Source organism: Bactrocera neohumeralis, unplaced genomic scaffold, assembly GCF_024586455.1.
Source record: "Bactrocera neohumeralis isolate Rockhampton unplaced genomic scaffold, APGP_CSIRO_Bneo_wtdbg2-racon-allhic-juicebox.fasta_v2 cluster09, whole genome shotgun sequence".
Classification (NCBI taxonomy): Eukaryota; Metazoa; Arthropoda; class Insecta; order Diptera; family Tephritidae; genus Bactrocera; species Bactrocera neohumeralis.
The window spans coordinates 20,236,581-20,261,740 of record NW_026089622.1 but is presented as its reverse complement, the minus strand read 5'-3'; the positions used below and the strand labels follow the sequence as shown (position 1 = coordinate 20,261,740).

The window sequence follows — 25,160 nt, the reverse complement described above, 5'->3', positions numbered from 1 at the left end:
AGAGTCAACTGGCAACTAGTATGCCCAGGTAACAAATACGTAATTTTTATGTTGTGTATAAAATTCGAAATTGTAAGAAAAATACTAATGTGGAAAGCATAGCTTTATTCCGATTTTGGCCAGCACAGCTGTCACAGTAAAAACTTACTGAAGAGTGAGTTCTTCTTTCGTCGACAATTTTCAAATACTCAAAGACCACAGTGGAAATTTCATTAGGTCCTCTTTTTTCGTCAGCTTCTTCCCACAAAAAACAATAACCATTTCTGGTGCCATTTTCATACACACTTTCATTATAGTATGCATACTTTCGAGAATAAAATAAGGTTATGCTTTTTCCATGGGGTGCATTTAAAACCTTTTGGAGATCAAAGCTAGCACATAGGAAGGACGAATTGGCTTTACTTTGTTTTTGATCCTCTAAAAAGATTTCTTTACACTTATCTTTGTTTCTTATGTGTGTTTGGTATTCTTCAGTTTGCTTTGAATGGTTTTGTGTTTCGCTGTTCAGGTTTTTGTAATTTTCACAAGTTACGCATTTGTCTTTTTTAGGCAAGTGAAAACCGATATGAAAACTATTTGTAAAAACATTTCGGAAGACTCTTAAGGATAACAGTAACGACTCCTGATTAAATGCTTGGTATAGCAATCATATAATCCTTTTATATTGCGAAATTCTTGAGGGAAACAGCTTGTTACTTTTATTACGACAATAATGCGAGGGAACTGCTGGCAATTGTTCAATAAATGATTTTAAAAGTGCAACCTTGGACTCGTCAGACTTATTATGAGACGTAGATTTTTTTTTTTCCTCACTAAAACTTTTCAAACCACTCGCATTGTTTCTAGCCAGTCTTAACTTTTTTTCCGATATGTGAAGCGTTTTCAGCAAAAACTGTTAGCACACTTTAATAGTATTATCATTATAATTAATGGCATAATTATATGTATATTGCCTTCTGTTACTATCACCTCTTCGTCTTCGGACGGATAACCGTGTTATACACGAAAGGAGCCAGTCTTTTTGTCTAATTTTGTTGCCGAAGCCCCAAAAATGTTCATTTATTGCTAATCGATCTGACTCGGTGAACTTTTCATCACAAAGATTTCCACACTTTTTATTTATACAAGGATTCGGCTGAACACTAGTATCACGTTGTTTTTTATTTTTTTGTAATCTCTTAGGTAATATTCTTTTGTTTCTGTAACCTCTTTTGCCCACACATGTCTCTTCTTCAATATCATTTTCAGATTCTGTTTGTGAATAAGTTTTTTGCTCAGAAGAATGATTTGAATCAGTATCGCTGTATGGAACAAGACCATTTTTGAATGCAATCTGAAACAAAGTTTTACAAAGCCAAAATATAAAATGAAATTTATCGAAATATATTTACAAAAACAACCCAGTGCACTTACCACTTGTTGACACAATTCCATATAGCACAATCACGGATAAAAAGTAAAATATTTTGCGATTTTGCCGCTAATCAAAACTAATATGTTGAATCGAAAAAAGACGTAAGCACCACTTCGTTGTAACAAAATATGTAAACAAACGAAATATGTACATATGTCTAAATTGTTTTAGCTGTAAAATCATAACGGTTCATTTTATAGCTATGGTATTTTGTGAGATGATGCGAATGATCGAAAACTATCGATTTTTATTAAAAAAACAAAAATCGATAATCATGGTGCTTACGTCTTTTTGGCGGTTAGGGCTCGATATATCCTCTATTTATAATAACTACACTACTCAACAAATCTGAATACTAAATTTGTGGCGTATTTGAGGTATACTGATTAGGAATTCGAGTTCAAAAACTTTCCATCACGTACAATTATTTTTGTCATTTTAGTAAATGGTGGCGAGAATTTGGAGGGAACTACGCGAACATCTTTCAAATAGATGAAACATGTTTTCTAAATCTTTCGAAGCGAAATTTAAAACTGCATTGTTTGTGGCTTTTCAAATAAATAATATGGTTTAGCAAAACAAAGTCTTGGAGACCATGATGCTGAGAATTATGATGAGCTGATGTCGGATATGATTAAGAATTTATCTATTAGCTGATGTATAATACTACGTTCCTATTTAAGTTAATTTAAAGATAATATAGCAGCTTTTCAGCAGAACAAGGTGAACTATTCCATCGATATATAATGGAATTTGAGAGACGTTATAAAAGTCAGTATGCAGTATTGGGGACTACAAACTACAACTTCTACAGAACATGACAGAAACAGTAAAATTATTCATTTTTAAATATTTGAAGTCTGTTGTAAAATAAATATTGCAAAAATTAATCCTAAATGGATGGTCGGAGTCTTTTAATAAATTATTTAAATGTAAAATTATATTGAGTTGAATTTTCTATTTTTTATAATTGGGTAGTCGAAAAAGTATTTAAGTATGTCTAATTAAACTTCAACTTATTTTTTATATACTAATAAATAAGTAATTAAATTTGTACTATTTTGATCGACAGCTTTTTACCATTTTTCCGCTAGAGGCGTTATTCCATCAGTGTAAATCGAAATTTCGAAATTTCCAGAATGGAAGCGAGCGAACTATTGTTGTGCTCCACGAACTGATGCAGCATCATCTCCGTAAACTTCAAAAATTGTTGGTGGCTTGCGTGGCATTCCTCTGTATGTAGCTACTACCTCATTACAATGCCCATGCATTGAAACCGCCAAATTGGTATGGTAGTAAGAATGTCGGGTACTAGTTCGTTCAGGATTTTTTCGTAATTTCCATACAGAGCATTCGGGGAGAGGTAGCAGCTACAGAAATAAATTCCATCTATTTTCGCCGGCGTTTTGTTTTCATTACCAGACAGAAATTCAGGTGCCAGCGCTTACATTTTTACACTAGCATCACCTTCTGCCTTCTCTTCGTGGATTGCCTGCTATTTGAACAGCTGCTTAATAAATGGAACACTTCCATCTTCCCACTCGGTGACCCGTCAAATAATTTTTGATTGCTTTTGCATGCTGCGCATGAAGGTCTTTTCTAATATTCTTTTGTGAAATGTCCTTTTACATCACACTCGGCACAACATTGATCTGCTTCGTATGACAGGCATCAATCCATTTCCAATCGTTTTTTACTCCGATTCGTCTTGTTTCACTTCAATACATTTTGTTGAATAAAGAATTCGTTTGATCTATCGTTCGTAAAAATATTTGTAGAAGTATGTACCACTTCGGCAGCGAGTGAGAATAGAACGAACTAAAAATTGTGAGCTAAGAATGAACTTGGACAGACGAATAGCAAAACATACACCTACATAGTTGCATTTTAATGTACTATTTCAAATTGTTTAATTTAATGAAAATTCTCTTAATTTAAACCCTTCAGAATAATTTGGATTTTATTTCTCTGCGACCTTTTTGATTCCCAGATCCAGGTCCAGCTGTTCGTAACACTACTTACGCCTTCAGCTTTTGACGAATCAATTATCACTCGTTATATTTGTTCTCTTAAAATTTTGGGCTATTTGAGTTTAGAGATCAACTAAGGCCCTGGTACCAACAACGGCTTTAACGGAGTAACTCGTTTCTGAGAAGCAACGTGACAACAATGAGCTTTGTTGCCCATGCTTGAACGTAGGAAAAACGCAGCCGCATATGTGGATCTGCTAACATCAACGATGTGAAGTTAGTTCGTTTTCTTCATCAATTATATGCAACCAGTCCTCCATTAGTTTATTTTAGACAAGCACGTAAACATGTCCTCTCGAAACCGAGAGTATTTTTGTCATGTTGTCCGAATGGATGAAAACACTCCAGCTCTAAAAGTATTCGATGCAGTACCCGCCGGGGGAAGCAGAGGAAGAGGAAGACCTCCACTCCGTTGAAAGGACCTGGTAGAGAAGAACCTGGCTTTGCCTGGAATATCCAATTCGCGCCACATAGCGATAAGAAGAAACGACTGGCGCGCTGTTGTTAACTCGGCTATAATGGCGCAATATACATACCTTAGGATATACATTACTGTCCTCGTTTCGCGAGAGGAACAGCTGACCCGGCCTCCGTTGTTAACCTAATTGGCTAAATGAGACTCAGTCCCCCTCACCGTAAGCTACTTCAGCACCACATTCGCTACATCTTAATTATACACAACACATGAGGATATCACACTGTACAAACCAAAAGGGACCGACTAAGTATCCCATTCCTCCTTTTCGATATGATAAAGATTTCAAATACATCGTTATGCTTTTGACTTTTTTATCACGGCAGTTCGCTATATTAAAATAAAATTACACATACTCCTATTGTAAAACAATTGTTGGGTATTTAGTTATAAAACGAAAAGTAAACGTGTTCTGGAATTGTGTGAAAAATACATGGTCCATCGAGGCACTATGGGATTTTAACTTATAAAAAGGAAAAAAAACAAATGTTTCAGTAAAAACAAAAAATTAAATAAAATAGGGTACAACAGAAAGTGAAAAGAGATAGCTAAATATAAAACGCAAACATATATATGGTACATATACAAATATATTGTTACAAATGTATAGTGACCAAACAAAAAACATCAAAAAAATAAATAAATATATATGTATACATATACAAGGTCTGTCGCAAAAGAAACTGGACTGTTAAATAAACCAACAAAAAATTAATATTTTTCAAAAGTTATATTTTTTTATACAAAGTAGTTTCTTCGTGCTTCGATACAGCGTTAAGCCCGGTCAATTAGCATTTAAAATGAGTGTTTAAGGTAATTTTTCGGAATGATCCTGAGAATATCGGTCGTCGTCTTTTGGATAGCTGAAATGTCCTGAACCCAGTGTCCCTTCATGGGCAAATGAAGTTTTCCAAATAGGTAAAAATTACAGGGTGCCAGGTGAGTGATTAATGGTTAATATGGAGTTTTTTGTCAAAAAATCAGTGACAAGCGTGGACCGATGACACGACGCATTATCGTGCAACAGGCGCCAGGACCCTGCCTCACGATATTGTGGTCAATGCGTGACAAAAGACGCTTCATAGCACCAAGGTAAAACACAGCATTAATCGTTTGGCCAGATGGCACGAACTCTCGGTGTACAATACCCTCGGAATCGTAAAACAAATCAGCATTGTCTTTATTTTTGACTTCTGAAGACGACTTTTTTTCGGCTTCTTCTGCTCGTCACAGAGGTCCTCACGACCTTCTTGGAATCGCTTAAACCACTCACGCACATTACTACGCGACAGGCACTGATCACCATAACCTTTTTTCATCATTTGAAATGTTTCAGTAAACGTTTTCCCAAGTTAAAAACAAAATTTAATATTTGCTCTTTGCATTTTACGACCGATGACCAAGAGCTGCTGTCACTTTTTGATCGATAACATCGATTGTAGTTATCCAATTGTCTTAAAGTTTTTTCGAAATGTCAACAGAAATAAAACTTTTTATTTCATATACCCACCAATAGGTGGCGCCAGAAACAGTTATATTTAAAAAGTTCTGTTTCTTTCGCGACAAACCTTGTACATGTACTATTGAAAGTGCTGTGACATTGACAGAAGTGCAGTGACTAAAAGAAAATATATACATATGTATATATAGTATAATACATAGTATACATTAGGGTGCATCAAAAAAAATTTTGAATTTTTTTTTCAACTCTTACCCCCTCAAATGTTAGTGATTGACAAACAAAAAATCTTCCCTCAAGCCAGGAGCTGTAGCTTAAGGGGCTATACCAGTGTGACGCATGAAAAATTAGGCGATTTTCGTGAATTTTTTTAAAAGAAAGTACTAGATTGAATGTTTCGACGTTCTATGGACGTAATAAAGTATATTTTTAGCTATATTAAAAAAAAAAAAAATTTACAAAAATATTGAAAAATAACGGAGTAATGTGCTGTCTGCGGAAGTCCCAAAAAAAAAAGTGCCTCAACTGCTGGCATGATTCCGCTCGATTGAGTAGCTGAAGCAAAAAAATTCAAAATGTTTATTAAACTTAAATATATTTTCTATACAGTGGACTACGATCTTTGAAAAATATCAAAAATTAAGAAAATGGCGCCATTTTGAAAAAAAAAATCGTTTTTTTACGAAAAAAATTGTCGTTTTTTTAATGCCAAATTGGCAATTTTCAGCCAATCAAAAAGATCGTAGTCTATTGTATAGCAAATGTATTCAACTATATCCAGTTTTAATTTGAAGTCTATCGGTCAATTTCTCGTTGAGTTATGATGTCAGCAATTTTTAAAAATGTCGGTTCGAGAAAAACGCGTTTAAAGTTTCACTTATATATGTTTGCACCTCTGAGCGGTCGCTATTTAGAACGCTGCCATTCAAAAACTATTTAAAATACGACCTCGCCGATTTCACAGGATATTTTTGAATATATAAGCTATCGAAAAAAGCAAAAAAAAAAAATTTTTTTTTTTGAAAGTGTCACACTGGTGTAGCCCCTTAACTCTAAGGGGTCGCAATTTTTTTTTAAGCTAAGCCATGAAATCCGTTTAATAAAGAATTCACTTGTATAATAACCATAATCGAGAACGGTCGTTTCGTAATCGGCATTTTTTTTAAACTCGCATAGGCACAGGCAATTTCGCACGTTTATAACAAATCACGCATCCCAATTTATTAAACTTCTCAAAAAAGGTTGAGAAATTTTCCTGGCGCCCGAGCAGGAACAATAGTGCGTGGATTAGAGTTAAACTGTGCATCAAACTTTCGCAAAATATTAAAAAACAAAAATAATAATAACTTTTCGTAATTGCCTGTGAATTATCTCGTTGTTCGGTTGGAGGTGAAGTGAAAGTGGATGTGAAAAAAGAATAAGAAAATAAGAAATCTAAAAACAAGACCAACAGAATACGTAATAATATAAGTTAAAATAAATTCGGGGTATACATACATACATACGTTCAGTTACCTAAGATTACAAAAAACGCAAAGTAACACCTACCACATACTTACCAATCAGTGCAAAAAAAAATATGTATATATACATATATAGTATATATAAAAATATTATATATAAGTTAATACAACACTTGTTACTCAAGTAACTTACAACTTCCGGCACGTGTGACCGAAATGCACCAGAAAGTGCATGGTCAGCGTCTGCACTATCTGTTGTACAGCATAAGATTCGTGGAAGCGAATCACACCACTTATAATTATTAAAGTTAGAACTAAGTATAAATATTGTAATTCGGTTAAGCTAAGCTAAGTTTGAACACTCAAATAAAGATACGCGGTAACGCTGCCCCAATGCAGCTCCGTGGAAAAAATTATATTTTTTTGGTTTTCCATTAACCAAAAGATTAACTGGCGCCCGAGCTAAAAAGCTGTAAATAATAGAGAAATAAAGGCCCCCTAGTAGCGTAAAGCAAACGGGAAGCAATAGTTGCTAGCCAACTCTATTCGCGAGTGCTTAAATAAGTGAAAAACAAAAGACACACAAAGTGTTATCTGTTAATTAAGAAATCTATGACAATGTGCATAAAAACGCGGAGATATTATTAATAAAATTTAAAGCAAAACTAAAAACCACACGTGTAACAAATACCAAACAACTGAAGAAAGCCGTGCACAAGTGAAAGAACGAACAAAGCAATAATACAAAGCTAACGATGTGTGAAAACTAAAAAATATCGAAAGACTGCTTAAGAAACTAAATCTGCAAAGAGTTAAGAAAAAAAAAAACTTAGAATAACAAATTGAAGAGTGTGGCGACTTGTAACTTGCTAAACGTAAACTACACGCAGTTCAGGGATACAAACCATTTCAGTTTTAATAAAACAAAAAAAAATTAATTAACAAACTATAAAAATAATACAAAACACAAATTTACAAAATGCAATAACAATAAAAATATAAACAAAAAGCGAACAATTAATCACGGTTAAAGGCAGCAAGCGGAGTGCGTGAATTAAATATTAATGAAAATATACGTGTGTGCGTGCAACGCCAAAGTGTAAATTAAATTTATTGCAACAAAATTTCGTGGAAGCAAAAATCAACGCATATTGCAGGCAAGGGGAAAAATCGAGGCAGACATTAAACAATCGAATAGCAGCTCAGCAAGTGGAGATATCCGGCACAGCAGCTAATAGGAATACTATCGGTGATAGCAGCGACAACAGAATCTTCAACAATCCTGTAAGTGGAAGCAGCCTATAATAACTATTTAGATATTATATTAAGAATATCAATATATCATTTTATTACTAAGAATATTAAAAGTACACAAATGGCGAACCCCAATAATTTAATCTGCCCTCCAATCCTTCCCCATAATTCGGCACCTAATACCCCTCAGACATCCCAAAATACAGAATTGAGCATGGACGACCTGTCCAGGCTCATAGCTAGTATAGCTTCAGACATAGTAAAGACACAGGGACCGCAAGTGGTACATGCGGCATTACACCCAAATGCAATTGCAACCGACATTACGGACCAAACTATAGACATAGAACATAGGAACAACTTAGGCGAATTGGATACCTGACATCGTAAAATGTCTAAAAGAATTCTCTGGCAATCTGGCAGGAGAATTCAACTCGTGGAAAAAAGCGTAGAACGGGTTTTAGCGATACATGAACCTCAAAAGGAGACACCGAAGTATTACGGAATTTAAAGCGTAATACGGAACAAAATAATAGGCAATGCCGATGCGGCATTGGAAGCATACAATACGCCACTTGATTGGCAATCAATTTCTAAATGTCTAATTATGCACTACGGTGACAAGCGCGACTTGTCAACATTAGAATAACAAATGACCACATTGGTCCAGGGAAATAGAACAGTTTCAGATTTCTACCAGCAGGTGTATAGCCCCCTTTAATTGATACTAAATAAATTAGGTTGTCTCGATATGGGCAATGAATCCCTTCGCATGCTGACGCAAGCATATAGGGACAAAGCGTTAGATACTTTTATAAGAGGGCTTAACGGGGATTTACCTAGACTATTAGGAACACGAGAGCCGGCAGACCTGTCGCAGGCTCTTCAACTCTGTTTAAAACTACAGAATCAGAACTTTTGTATGAACCATGCGTACAATGGAAGACTAGTACAGCCTCCACCCTTACCTCCAAGAAGGAATTTTCCACAAAGGCACCAATTTTACCCCCAGCTAGCGCATTTACCCCAACCACAGTGGACAACTTGGCAACCAAGGCAACAACAACATAATAATTTTCACTACGATAACAACCCCTCAAGACCTCCGAAACCGCACCCACGTCCAGAGCCCATGGACGTCGACCCGAGCATACACTCTCGTCGCGTTAACTACATAAACAGACCCCAAGGAAGTGAGCACTTTGGCAAGGGGCCACAACAATTTCCGAATCAACAGCGAAGGAAAGAGCAACGAACATTTCACATTGACACAGCTTCACAGGAAGACGGACAATTTGGTGAATTAAGCGATATCCATTTTTTAGAATAATTAGCTCTTCGCTCCCCTTCTTCGAAGTAAAAGCGGAGAGCGGCAAAATTTTGAAATTTTTAGTGGATACAGGTTCCAGTAAAAATTATGTTAAGCCAGAGCTGGCAAAAAAAAGAATCCAAAACGACAATCCCTTTTTTGCAAAATCTATTGCGGGAAATTTAGAAATCAGAGAACATACTTATGTTCAACTTTTTAACTTTAAAGATAAAATTAAATTCTATCTAATGCCACTTCTCAAAACATTTGACGGTATTCTAGGGAATGATACCCTTCGGGAATTTAAAGCCATTATATACACTGGTGAAAATTACATGACTTTAAGTAACGGCCTTAAGGTTCGCCTAAAACAGCTCCCCTCACAGCGAGTGAACGCAATTACTGTAGATGAGGGAAACCTCTCAGAAAATCAAATGCACACTATGGAAAACATCGAAAATAAATACCCAAAGCTTTTTTTCGAACCTGACGAAAAGCTAACCTATACAACATAAGTTGTCGGACAAATTCGGACAACATCTGATTCCCCTGTTTACACAAAATTCTATCCATATCCTGCAGCATTGAAACAGGAAGTGGAATCTCAAGTAGAAAAGCTTTTAAGCGATGGTATAATTAGACCATCTAGATCACCGTACAACTCCCCAGTGTGGATTGTACCAAAAAAGCCAGACGAGGCAGGAAATAAACAATACCGTATGGTCATCGATTTTAGGAAATTAAACAAAGTAACGATCGTGGACAGATACCCCATTCCGGAAATTACAGAAGTAATCTCTCAACTAGGTAACAGCAATTTCTTCTCCGTTCTCGACCTTAAAAGTGGTTTTCACCAGATTCCACTAAAAAAATCTGATATAGAAAAAACTGCTTTCTCTATCAACAATGGGAAGTACGAATTTACTCGACTACCATTTGGCCTAAAAAATGCGCCATCTATTTTTCAACGCGCATTAGATGATATATTAAGAGAACACATAGGGAAATGTTGCTACGTGTATATCGACGATATAATTATTTTTAGCAAAACAGAGGAGGAACACTTCAAACATATATATAAGGTGTTTCAAACATTAGAAAACGCTAATATGAAAGTGCAGTTAGGAAAATGTAAATTTTTCAAAAAAGAAGTAGAAATCTTAGGATACGTAATCACACCGGATGGCATAAGAACCAACCCAAAAAAAGTTGAAGCCATTTCAAACTTTCCACAACCACAAAATTTAAAACAACTTCGCAGCTTCCTCGGCATGTCAGGGTACTACCGGCGTTTTATAAGAGATTACGCTAAACTAGCAAAACCCCTAACATCTCTTTTAAGAGGGGAAGACGGTCGTACGTCAAAGAATAAATCTACTCACATAAAAATAAATTTGAATAAGGAAGCGATAGAAGCTTTCATGAAAATAAAAAATTCCTTCACCTCAGAAGATATCATCCTCACATATCCGGATTACAGCAAAGAATTTGAGCTGACCACAGATGCAGTATTGTCTCAGTCAGATAGACCAATAGCATTTTTATCTAGGACATTAAGCAAAGCGGAAGAGCACTATGCCGCAAACGAAAAAGAAATGTTAGCCATCATTTGGGCATTGAATTCATTTCGTAATTATCTGTATGGATCGGCCAGAGTAAAAATATTCACCTATCACCAACCAATAACTTATGCATTAAGCAACAAGAATGCTAATAGCAAAATGAAACGCTGGAAAGCAATACTAGAAGAATACAGTTATGAAATGCTCTATAAACCAGGTAGAACAAACGTCGTGGCCGACGCACTGTCGAGAATTCCACACCAAGAATCAGATTTGCATACGCTATCAATAGCGACAAATTCGGATGACAGCTCATCCCACAATTTAACATACAGCGTAGAAGCACCAATTAACGCGTTTAAAAACCTAATATTTTTAAATAAGGATGTAACGTCAACATATCAATTTAAAATCATATTTCCCATTTACCACCGTCATATAGTAACCGAACCTGATTATTGCGAACAAAATTTTATTTCTATTTTAAAAAGATATTTAAATCCGTCCGTAATAAACTGCATCAAAACGGAGGAGCACATTATGGGCAAGATTCAAGAAATTTATCCCTTACATTTTGACAAATATAAAATTAGATTTTCGCAGTTCCAAGTGGTTGTTATATCAAACGAAGAAGCGCAAGAAAATATTATTATAAAAGAACATAAGAGAGCGCATAGAAATTGCAGGGAGAATAAGATACAAATTTTAGAAAAATTCTATTTTCCAATTATGGCGAATAAAATAAAGGAGATAATAAAAAATGCGTCACTTGTAAGGAGAACACGTACGATCGCCACCCATTAAAGCCGCAACTACAAGCCACACTCATATCTAATTACCCTGGACAAATAATCCACGTAGATTATATTGATAGGCAAAAATCTAGTTCTGACAGCAATGGACAAATTTTCAAATTACGCCATCGCAAAACCCATTAAATCAAAGGCAACAGAGGATATCAGACAACCTTTAAGGGAAATTCTTTGTTTTCTCGTACCGGAAACATTAGTAATAGATAATGAAAGATCATTTAACTTAGAGTCCATTAACTTTATGATAGAGAACGAATTTGGCACCAAAATATATCGCACCCCCCCTTACACAAGCTGCTCGAACGGTCAGGTTGAGCGCTTCCATTCTACTCTACAGGAGATTATGCGTTGTCTGCAAACAGAGAAAACCAACCGATCGTTCCAAGAACTTTTGGAACAATCAATCAAAGAATATAACTACACTATCCATTCACAACGGGAAAGAAACCAATTGAAATCTTCTTCGGAAGACGGGTCAGTAGCGACCACAGGCTAATAGAAGAGGAAAGAGAAGTAACGAAGAAAAGGCTTCAGGAAAAGCAATTGGCAGATCTTTCTTACCACAATAAAAACCGAACGCCCCCCAAACAATATTTTGAAGGAGATGAAATTTTTGTTAAGATAAATAAGAGATTGGGAACCAAGTTATCACCTAGATTTAGGAAGGAAATTGTCGCGCAGAATTATAATACCACGGTTAAAACTAAAACATGCGGGATTGTTCACAAAAACAACATAAAACAATGTTAAGAAAAAATTTTACTTGCAGGTGGAAAAACCTCGAAATGGAGAACCTACAAATTCACCTAATCCTAATTATATTGGCACCCGCTACAAAAACCCAAAAAATTTACGTTCAGGACTTGACAAACAATAACGGATATCTACCAATTAAAACAGGAGAAGTAAGGACAATCAACCATTTTGATAAAGTCCTACATTTTATCAACTTAACCAAATATGAGGAAACACTTTCACTTATTTCGGACAACATTAATACACTAAAGACAACTACTTTTGAGGACAGACAATTACTTGACACAACTCACAAAACTTTCATTTTATTAGAAGCGAAGCTAGAAGGTCTACACCCACATTTTAAATCTAAACGAGGTCTGCTTAATATCATAGGCAAAGGACTAAAATACATAGCAGGCACCATGGACAGCGATGACGAAAAAGAAATTAGCGACGCACTTACACAATTGAATAAAAGCGAAAGAACAGATGCAAAAAATATTAATAATTTATTATACTTTAGCAACCTTATTTCCGGACAAATAAGCAACGTTACGGACCATATAAATAAGCAGCAAATTATTGTCAGTAATTACATAAACGAACTTAAAGAAACAGCGCAGAATAGGATTAAGACTTTGGAAGACGACATTCAATTCATTAAACATACCTATCAGGTTAACAACGATATATCGCTTTTACGCAATCACGTGGACGACATTGGACAGATAATTTTTTCAAGCAAATTAGGCATAATACAAACAGATACACTGACATCTACAGAACTAAATCTCATTAGCTATAGCCACATAAAAACAGCAGCACTTTTCAAAGATAACACGATCATTATAACCGTCCTCATACCCCAATATTCCAACAGCATCCTATCCCAAATCAAAATTGAACCCCTTCCCAATATAAACAACAAATCATTAATTTTAGACAAATATAATGTATTAGTAGTAGTTGAAGACAATAATATGTACAATGTAGAAATTAAGGACCTCAATAATCTGATATAATAATAATTGTAATAATAAAATAATCGTTATAGCATTTTTATATAAAAATCGTCAAAAGGTCACCCGAATCTAGTACATAGGACGAACTAAACATGCGGAAAGGTCCTTTTTTGCAAATAACAACGGCACACCCTACGATCAACACCGATTGGGGACAATCGATTTAAGAGGGGAAGAGTTAACACAACACTTGTTACTCAAGTATCGACTTACAACTTCCGGCACGTGTGACCGAAATGCACCAGAAAGTGCATGGTCAGCGTCTGCACTATCTGTTGTGCAGCATAAGATTCGTGGAAGCGAATCACGCCACTTATAATTATTAAAGTTAGAATTAAGTATAAATATTGTAATACGGTTAAGCTAAGCTCAGTTTGAAAACTCAAATAAAGATACGCGATAACGCTGCCCCAATGCAGCTCCGTAAAAAAATTATATTTTTTTGGTTTTCCATTAACCAAAATATTAACTTATATGTATGTATATATAAAGTGCTGTTCTGTGTAATTGTAATTTCTATAAAGAAATTAATATATTTAAAAAAAAATATATATATATGTACATATATATACCGCTGCTGTGCTGTTATACAAAAAAAATGCCGCTAGTGCCGAACTCAAAGTGCTAAAAAACAAAAATTGAAGTCCAACACCGGTAAAAAAAAATCCGAAACTGCCGTTCGGTACAACAAATTAAAAAAAAAAAACAGTATACTTATTCCGCACGGGTCTGCGTCAATATCGTCATCATCGCTGCTGTTGCCTCAACGCTAACATTCGCTCCGCTGCTACGTCAACTTTTACATCGACGGCACATCCACTGCTGCTGACGCTTCGTGGGAATGAGCTGCAATTGCATCGTTTGCAAAAGGGAAGTGAAAGCAGGCAAACCGCCGACGCATTCACAACAGGTAACGAGTGCGAATCACTGAAAGTAGGGCGAACAAAAGAAAAAACAAGTACGAAAATTAAAAACAAAACAAGGAGCAAGTGCACACTTTCAGTTTTTGGCCCTCCCTCTTTTCATTTTCACATACGTATATATTTATATTATTGCATATTTATCATATCATAATATTCAAACACGTCTATATACATACAAACATATGTATATATGCATTTGTGCATCTATGCAATTGAGTGAAAGGGGGATTATGGGATGTGCGGTAGCATTTTTAATTAAACATTAAGAAACATTAAGGTGCAACACTTTTATATGTGGGGCCGCCACTCATTTGCCATCCCTGTCAAACAACGAGTCTCGCTCACCAGCCATTAAGCAAAATGACAGTTCAACGAGTCGGCCATTACGAAATCGAAGAAAGCAAACACTACAACCACGCAAAGATGACTCATTCCTTTTTACCTCAACCTTCTAAGCAACCAGACGTGCAGCGCTCCACCGTATTTTGTTCATCAACTTATAAATAACTTTCTGGGACAAAGCTGCCGGAAATATAGTGAGAATTGCGAGTAATAACCTTTTTGATGTTTAAATAAAGAACGCGAATAAACTAAATTGGTGACCCCGACGTGATTAAAGTGGATTTCGAAACTTGTTTTTTTTTTCACGTGCAAAGTGTAACTTTTCACAACACATGATAGTGACGCGCCGCGTGTTTTCAAATTCAATCACTTTAATATTCATTTTTATACAGACTAATAAGTGCAAGCGTGACATTAATTGCAAATTCACGCTCGTCGTGACTTCTCACTCGTCAGTGTCCGAAATTGTGTGCAACCCGGTGACCACGTGCTTTGAATCGATCCGGTGACATGCCATTGGAGCATACACCAAACAAAACAGTGAGCTGTAACTCGCCAAGCACGTGCACCAATATTCCAAGCGTCCTAACACCACTTTCTTCGAACATGACCACAAATGACCCAGCTCTGGCCATCGGCGACGCCACCGATGAAACTCAGAACACCGCATCAGTCGTAGCTGTGTCCAGCTGCAAGCTCCCGCAGTTCTGGTCCATCCAGCCTCGTTTGTGGTTTGTCCAGGTCGAAGCAGCGCTACAGGTGGCCCGTATCACAAATGACGCATCACGCTACAATCACATCGTCAGTGCCTTGGACACTGATTCAATGTTGCAGCTAGCGGACTTCCTGCAGAATCCACCAGAGACCGACAAGTACGCGAAACTGAAGGACGAGATACTGAAGCGGTTTTCAGAATCCAGCGACCGCCAGCTTCACCGAGCGCTCACGAAGGTTCAACTCGATGACAAAAAACCTAGCCAGCTCCTGCGCCAGCTCAGAATTCTCATGGGCGACAGGGCCTCAGAGGACTTACTGCCTATAAAGTGGTTGGCATTGTTACCACCATCTACCAGCCGGTGTCTCAAACTACTCCGAGATGCCCCTCTAGACGATCTTGCTGAAGTCGCAGACGAGCTGATGGAAAACCAGGCTGGCCATTCCGTCATGGCAACACATCACCAGCCTGCCCAGGCAGCACACAAGGGCGAAAAATTCGAAAATTCTCTGCTCACCAGCATGGCAAAGGACGTGTCCGGCCTTAAACTTGCCATAGCCGACCTGGTGACCTGTATCAAGGAACAGGGGATTACTCGAGACCGACCCCAAGCAGCATCTGGCCGTCTCCAGCAGTCATCATCGAAGGAAAAGCCAGCCTCAGACAGGAAGAAGTTTTGCTACTATCACCGTCTCTATGGGTCCAGAGCCAAAAAGTGCGAGCGTCCTTGCACCTTCAACTCATCGACGGAAAACTAACCTCGCTGTCGACCATCCAGGCGGCCGGCGACAGCATAGAGGCTAACACACCACCAACAAGAGAACATCGCCTTCACATCCATGATCGCACAACAAACATGGGGTTTCTTGTCGATTCTGGATCAGTGATCTCTCTCATGCCTAAGTCCGCCATCACTCACACGATCAAGGAAGATGATCTGACTCTCTTCGCAGCCAACGGGACCGTTATCCGAACCTACGGTCGAAAAATCATCACCCTCGACTTCAATCTTCGCCGTACTCTTAAGTGGCCATTCATAATTGCAGATGTCAAGTCAGCCATTCTCGGTGCAGACTTCCTGGTCCACTTTGCATTGCTTCTAGATCTCAAAGGACGAAGTCTCATCGATACAACCTCGTCATGCACAACTCAGGGCACACTATCTGAGGCCACGGTACACAGCATTTCAACAATCGACCGCTCCATCTGTCCTGGTGCACATGACGCCAAATACCTGCAACTACTCAACCAATTCATCGAGATAACTCATCCCAGCATCAATCCTGTCACAGCCACTGACAGTCAAGTCGCTCATTATATTGAGACAACTGGGCCACCAGTATTTGAGCGCCCACGACGTCTCACCGGCGAGAAGCTACAAATAGCCAAAGATGACTTTGACCTCCTGCTACATCATGGCGTGATCCGTCCATCGAGCAGCCCATGGGCCAGCCCTATCCACATGGTGCCCAAGAAGACTGGTGGATGGCGCACCACAGGTGACTATCGAAAACTCAACGCCAGCACAGTTCCAGATCGATATCCAGTCCCTCATGGGGATGACATTCTCCAGCGTCTCCATGGATCCACCGTTTTCTCCACCATCGACTTAGTCAGGGCTTACCATCAGATACCCATGGCCAAGTCAGACATTGCCAAAACAGCTGTAACCACTCCTTTTGGACTTTTCGAATTTCTGGGTATGCCACCCGGACTACGCAACGCCACGCAGACTTTCCAGAGGCATATGGACAACATCCTCAGAGATTTGGACTTCGTGGGCTGCTTCATAGACGATCTGATTGTCTATTCTCAGTCCCACGAACAGCACCTACGACATCTCACCACCATCTTTGAAGTCCTGCGCGCACACCATCTCACCATCAATCCAAAGAAGTGCCAGTTTGGCAAGTCTGAAGTCATCTACCTGGGGTACACCATCAACAAAGACGGCTACACTCCACCCGCCGAACGCACGCAAGCAATCGCCGATTACACAAAGCCAGAAACCGTCAGCGATCTACGTCGTTTCCTGGGGATCGTCAACTACTACCGGCGAGCGATTCCTCAAGCGGCCCAGATACAATCACCACTGACGGACTTTCTCAAACATGCCAAGAAGAAGGACAACACTAAAATCCAGTGGACACCTTCTGCAGATCAAGCCTGGCAAGACTGCAAGAATAGTGTCATCCAAGCCACGCGCCTGGCTTTCCTCGCACCAAACGCCATCCTCTCTTTGAGATCCGACGCCTCGGATACAGCCATTGGGGCCGTTCTTGAACAGCGACACAAGGACTCGTGGCAACCACTGGCCTTTTCTCCCGCAAGCTCAGTCCAGCAGAGACCAGATACTCCACGTACGACCGTGAACTTCTAGCCATCTTTGCTGCCATCAAGTTTTTCAAGCACATTCTCGAGGGAAGAAACTTCAGCATCTTCACCGACCACAAACCAATCATCTACGCATTTTCTCAACGTGCTGACAAGGCATCACCTCGCCAACTACGTCAATTGGACTACATCTCACAGTTCTCAACTCAGATTTTCCATACCAAGGGCACAGAAAACGTCGTAGCTGATGCGCTTTCGAGGATTAATGCCATAACCATGCCAACCAAACTTGACGCTGAGACCATTGCACTGGCACAACTCCAAGACGACCAGCTTAATGATGTCCAATCCAGCACATCTCTAAAGCTGCACCTGCTGAACATCGAAGGTCACGATATACTATGCGATGTGACCAATAATACTGTGCGACCTTATCTTCCACAGCCACTCAGACGCCAAGCCTTTGACATCATCCATGGTCTTTCTCATCCTAGTGGCAGGGCCACAGCCAAGGAGCTCACCGGAAGATTCGTCTGGCCAAGTATTAGGAAAGAAGCACTCCTCTGGTCCAGACACTGCATACCATGTCAACGTTCCAAGGTCCATCGTCATAATCGCACCACACCAAGTCACATTGACGTACCAGACAATCGCTTCGAGCACGTCCACCTGGATCTCATAGAGCTGCCCAGAGTCAAGGACCTTCGCTACTGTCTGACGATCATCGACCGCTTCAGCAGATGGCCACACGCCATACCACTCAGCAACATGACAGCTGCGACAGTTGCACACGCCTTTTACACTCACTGGATCTGTCAATTCGGCACACCTTTGACAATCACCACTGATCAAGGTCTGCAATTCGAATCAGCATTGTTCACCTCACTCTCACGAATGCTGGGCATTCATCGTATCAGAACGACACCGTATCATCCTCAATCGAACGGTCTGGTGGAACGTTGGCACCGCACACTCAAGGCGGCTCTCATGTGCAACAATGAGACACCTTGGCCGGACATGCTACCGTCAGTTCTACTAGGACTCCGAACCGCATACAAACCAGATCTGAAAGCATCTCCTGCTGAAATGCTTTTCGGGACTACACTGCGCATACCCGGTGATTTTTTCGTTACAACAAGCACACCAGCTGATCCACAAACATTCGTGAGAAAATACAGGCAAATCATCCAAGCAATCAGGCCAACACCAACAGCTCATCACACCAAACACAAGCTGTTCCTACTCAAAAACCTTGACACGTGCACCCACGTCTTCAAGAGAGTAGACTCCATCAAGAAGCCTCTCGAACAACCATACACTGGCCCCCATGAAGTCATCCAGCGTGTAGACGACAAAACCTACATCATCAGGATCAATGGGGCAGACAAAACAGTCTCAATCGACATGCTGAAGCTAGCGTACATTGAGTTAACAGACAACCCAAAACCCACACCACCCAACCCAAACAATTCGTGCCTTTCTCCTTCAGACCAAGTCACTGGGAGGAGAGTGGATGTGGCGGCCGACAGCACTCATTTGCCATCCCTGTCAAACAACGAGTCTCGCTCACCAGCCATTAAGCAAAATGACAGTTCAACGAGTCGGCCATTACGAAATCGAAGAAAGCAAACACTACAACCACGCAAAGATGACTCATTCCTTTTTACCTCAACGTTATAAGCAACTAGACGTGCAACCAGGCGTGCAGCGCTCCACCGTATTTTGTTCATCAACTTATAAATAACTTTCTGGGACAAAGCTGCCGGAAATATAGTGAGAATTGCGAGTAATAACCTTTTATACTTGGGAATCAATATTATTTCTTATCGTTTTCGTAACCGATTCCAAATACATATGTTGCCAACCTTTATTGCTATTGGTTTGGCTTTCGTATATTTGGGAATCGATATGTATATATTTTTCGTTTTTGTTATCGATTTTTAATATATCTGTTGCCAACCTTTATAGTTTTTTTTTCGGAACTTTAATTTAAACAAGCAAAAATGAGCAAGCCAAAACCAACTATCGCCAACCTCTCTCCAAGTAAGGGGTTGATCGACTTAAAGTCTTAAAGCGTCAAAGGACGGTGGCGAAAAGTAGCATTTTGCGCATAAAAACGGGTCTTCTAGAAAAGACTATGTCATTAGATCCAATCGAATTGGAATGTCGTCTGGATATACTAAACTCACATAGTGAGAAATTGATGAAATGTCAGTCTAAAATTGAAGATATTGATGAAGATGGTATGGCCCGAGGGGAGTTAGAGGACATAATTGTAGAAACAAATTCTATAATTAAAACAATTTTGGCCATAAATAGAACATCTATTGCTGAAACATCATTCGTAACGTCTCACAGCTCAAGACTCCCAAAAGTAAATTTGCCGAAATTCAAGGGAGAATATTCGGAATTTAAAATGAGTTTGTTTGAGAGTTTAATTCACAATGATCCAAACATCCCAGATATTGAAAAATTTAACAATCTGGTTAATTGTCTTTCTGGGGAGGCTCTGGGCACGGTAAAGGCGTTTCAAATGTCGGATGAAAATTATCCGAAGGCGTTGGCAAGTCTCAAAAAGGTTTACGACAATAAATGTTTAATTTTTTTGAATAGGATTTCAACACTTTTTGAGCTGCCAACTATCCCTAAGCCATCAGTTCCTTCATTGCGCGCGATGATTGATGAAGTGTCGGCTGTATATGACTCATTGCAATCGCTGGGCGATGAGAAACAAATCACAAATGCGAGAAAGAGACTTTTATGTTGATGACTTATTAACAGGATCTGAAAATTTGGAGTCTCTAGATCTTATAAGAAGTGAAGTAATTAAAATATTAAACTCGGCCGGATTCACCTTAACGAAGTGGTTTTCGAACCGTCCTAAATTTATCGACAGTAATTGTACTGAAAAGTCATTAAGCTTCAATGACAAAAATTCAACTAAAACACTAGGAATCCATTGGTTGCCGAAAGAGGATTTGTTTCGCTTTGTTTTGGATGCCAATTTTCATGATCTGCGAGCTACTAAACGAAACATACTATCAGTCTCTGCTCGCCTTTTCGATCCTCTTGGATTATTAGCCCCACTAGTTACCAAAGCAAAAATCTTATTGCAAGAGCTTTGGATCCAACAACTAGATTGGGATGAGTCGATTCCATTGCGCCTTGATACTAGCTGGCAGAACTTTAAAGCCAACCTAATGCAGCTCTCATCGATAAGCATTCCTCGTTACGTAAACGTTGAGTCGGGTGCTATCTGCCAAATACACGGCTTCTCTGCTGCGTAAACATACGAAGCCAATCTGCTAGTGGTATTAAATGTATGCTGCTTACTGCAAAGTCTAGAGTGGCTCCACTGAAGACAAAATCTCTTCCGCGTCTTGAGCTCTCGGCAGCACATCTTCTTGCCAAATTATGGTCAAGAGTAGCGCCTATGTTGAGTCGACAATTTGAAAAAATTATATTTTTCACAGACTCTGAACAGAGAACGGCTTCCGTTGAGCGCAAAAATGTTCATGCACGATCAATACCCGAACTATCAGCCCATTCGGCTCAAGCGCTCAAAATGGCATTCGTGAATGTTTTCGCTACTGAGCTAAATTCAGCTCAATTGCGGTAAATTCGTTTGCTTGCTGAGTTTATTCACGCTCGTGTTGAAACAGCTCTACTCAGGCGTTCGCTCATTCGGCTCAGCAATGATCGTGTTGAATGAAAAACAAAACAGCAAAATAAAACTCAATGGGTATGAGCAACTCAACTCAGCGCATGAATAAACTCACTGTGCTTTAATAAAGCGCCGCCTCCTTAAAGCGATTTGCAGCACTTATGTCTGTTTAAATTTGAAGAATTTTTTGGCAAATATTTTAAAATATTGTTACAGGATTAGCAGTATATATGTAAATCCATTCCAAATAGTGCCATCCTCTTTAATAATTTCAGATAATATATTCCAAACATGGCTCCTTCCCTTATGTCGGGCTGACAATGTGTAGGCGTTTGTACGTATTTTTTCTAAAATATCTTCTTGCTCCATATCGACGGGATGACAAATACATATTAAAATATAAGATGTGTACCAAAATCTTAGTGCAATGCATGTGACACATAAGCTGATCGCGAACAAAGCATACAAAAACAATATACATACCAGAGAACTGCAAAACTCACTTTTTCCTTAAATCGGCTCATACGCAAAAGTTTCTATTTAATTCCAATCACTGAGCGAAAGTGAGCTAAACATTTCGTGAAGTGAGCGAGCATGAGCTAAATATTTCGTGAAGTGAGCAAACGTGAGCAAAGCATTTCGGACCGAAGGCTCACATTGTACGCAAATGAGCGGTTCGGCAACATGAGCTGATTTTTACTCAACGCTGTGTTTCGCTCAGTGATTGGACTTGAATAGAAACTTTTGCGTATGAGCTGATTCAAGGAAAAAGTGAGTTTTGCAGTTCTCTGACTCTGAAATCGTAGTGCATTGGGTAAAAACGCATCCATATTCATTACAAACCGTTGTTGCAAATAGAGTGCCTGAAATCCAAGAATTAATTGACAATATAAATTGGCGACATGTGCCCACAAAACAAAATCCTGCGGATCAAGTGTCTCGGTGTTGTAACGTAGATGAATTGAATGATTCAATATGGTTTGGCGGTCCACAGTTCCTCTAGAAGACCCGCTTTAGGCCAACACTCACTTCCAGCTCTCCCAGACGATAAAGCATTAGCCATAAATGTGAAACAGAGTACACTACTGAACCTTATCGAGAAATTCTCTTCTCATCAAAAATTGCTTCGTGTGGTTGCTCTCTATTACGGTGGATTAGACGACCAAATTGCCTACGGAGGAAAGGACCTGACATCTGACGAATTGCACTTAAGTTTTTGAAAATTGTTCAGTTGATTCAGCATTCGGAATTTGCTAATGAAATCAAAAACTGACGAAAGGCACCACGCTACCGCAAACTTGCAAAAACTCAATCCGTTGCATGAGTACTCCGGATATGTCGCTTCCGAGGTAGGGAGGTCGCTTTAAATGCACCTCTCCCATACGATGCCCAATTCCCATTATTACTAAATAAGAATTCGCACTTCGTTATCAATTATTTACGGTCCCTGCGCTTTCGAAATCACCGCGCAGGAATTAAAAAAGCGTTAGTTGCGCTTCTTCGAGAACGCATATGGCATTATATGCCGAGTTGCAGAAGCAAATATTGAAACTTTACCAGTTGAAAGACTTCGAGCGCTTCACGACCCTTTCTTATATGTCTTAGCGTGATTTTTGTGGTCAAATTTATACTACATTAAAAATTCGCGGTCGACCACCCGTAAAAACCTATCATCGCAGTTTTCGTTTGTTTCACGTCTAAAGCAGTACATTTTGAAATTAGTTTCTGACCTCAACTAATTCCTTTATTCTCGCCCTAAAAGGTTCGTGGTCGCCGAGAGATGCCACAGACGATATACAGCGACAACGCAGCCAGTCTCAGTCTCCGAAGGCAGTGGGAATCGCCGCCGAAGGGTTCAAATTCGCCTTTATACCACCGAGGGCGCCGCCGCTTCGGCCGGATTATGGGAGGCGGCAGTGAAGTCCGCCAAACACCTCGCCGTGCGCGCAATGGGCAACGTGCTGCTCACCGCCGAAGAACTAAGACTGGGCGAAGTGGAGGCCATCACTCAACTCGCCCCCTCGCACCGTTGAGCCAGGATCCCAACGACGGCGAATCGTGTTGACTCCAGCACGCCTGCTATCCAAAGTGCTCCCTCAGCTTACCACCACGGCTGAAGTGTCCAGCTTGGACCCAATTCGAGAGATTTGGGAACTTGTTTGCTGTCTCCAAAAGGAAATTTGGCGACAGTGGTCCCCCAAAATACCTTCCAGTCTTCCCGGAGCGCAACAAATGGGCTGCCCCGGGAAAACCCCTGCGGGCGATCTCGTCCTCGTCCCCGAAGACAACCGCCCTCCAGCATTGGGGCACTAGGACGGGTCTTTCGTGGAAAAGGGCGACACTAAAGGTGCAATGGGGCCTGGACAAAGGGGAAGCACCCCAAAACGCCCCATTCACGAAACTCGCCCTGCCCTATCGGGGGTTTTAAGGGGGTCATGATCATGTCAAGGTGGGCCGGTGTTGCTGGGGACTTTATAAATCTAAAAAAAATGGTTTTTTAAAAAAAAATTTTTAAAAATTAAAATTAAAAATCTATGAATATTTATTAAATGTTTTTATATCATGTAAATACTTTCCATTTTTTTATTAACAAAAAAAAAAAAACCCCCTTTTTGTTTTGGGGGGTTATTTTCAGTATTTAGGGAATTTTTAATTATATCTAGGTATCTTCCTTCCTTCTTATATATGTACAAAACTTTCCCCTAGATTAAGCCCTTGGGGGTTAATTTTTAAAATAAAACCATGGGAAAACCGTTTAATAAAAAAATTTTTGTATAATAACCATAATCGAGAACCGGGCGTTTTTTTTGTAATCGGGATTTTTATCTCTCGAAAAAAAGTTGCTAAGGGAGAGTATTTGGTTTTTTTTCACCCTAACGGTTGTTTGTAAGTCCCCAAAACTAAAAAAAGTCAGATAAGGGGGATATATGCCAAAATGATCAGGGTGACGGTAAGTCCAAAACCGGAAAGTCTGTCTTCCCCTCCTCCTCTGTCCTCCGTCCCCCCCTTCAAGCTGTCAGGGAAAATTTGGGTATCCGGGGTGAAACTTGGTAAAGACTCCTTGGCTCCCAAAAAAAAGGTTAAGGTTCAAAAAGGGCAAAATCGGCCCCCTGCCACGCCACAAAAGGCGGAAACCGAAAACCTTAAAGTGTCATCCCTGGGCCCTAAATAAAAAAATTTTAAAAAGAAATTTGACACAAAGGATCGCATTAGGGAGGGGAAAAAATTTGAACGTAAATTTTTTTTTTTGGGAAAAATGGGCGTTTGGGGCCCCTATAAGTTTTTGTATATCTCGGGAAAATACTTGGGGTTTGTCAACCAAAATTTTACAAGTCGTTTTTTTAAGGCATTTCCATATACAGTTCAAAAAGGAAGAAATCCCGGGTAATAACCAAGGGTTTTTTTAAAAAAATTTAAAAAAAGGGTGGCCCCTCGCCCACTTTTAAAATTGGGCCCTTTTAAAACCATATCTGGGGAAATCTTCCTTTTAAAGGGGAAAATTGGGGTTTTAAAAATTTTCTTAACACCCCGATGGCATGTTCAAATATGGTGGGGAAAACGGGTTCCCAAACGCCTTCTTCCCAAAATAACGCTATTTTGAATTCCATTTATGCCTTTTCTGTAAAAATATATACATTGGAACC

General features: G+C 39.3%; 1 protein-coding gene across 1 annotated transcript; it reads left to right on the top strand.

Moving 5' to 3' along the window:
* Positions 1-15,409: 15,409 nt before the first annotated feature.
* Positions 15,410-16,276, top strand: LOC126764657 (uncharacterized). The gene has a single exon (XM_050482317.1). The coding sequence runs from the start codon at positions 15,410-15,412 to the stop codon at positions 16,274-16,276; it is 867 nt and encodes a 288-aa protein (XP_050338274.1).
* Positions 16,277-25,160: the final 8,884 nt, after the last annotated feature.

Bases quoted from the DNA above. Each gene is read 5' to 3' on its own strand.
- LOC126764657 (XM_050482317.1), top strand. From the start codon at position 15,410: ATGACCACAAATGACCCAGCTCTGGCCATCGGCGACGCCACCGATGAA.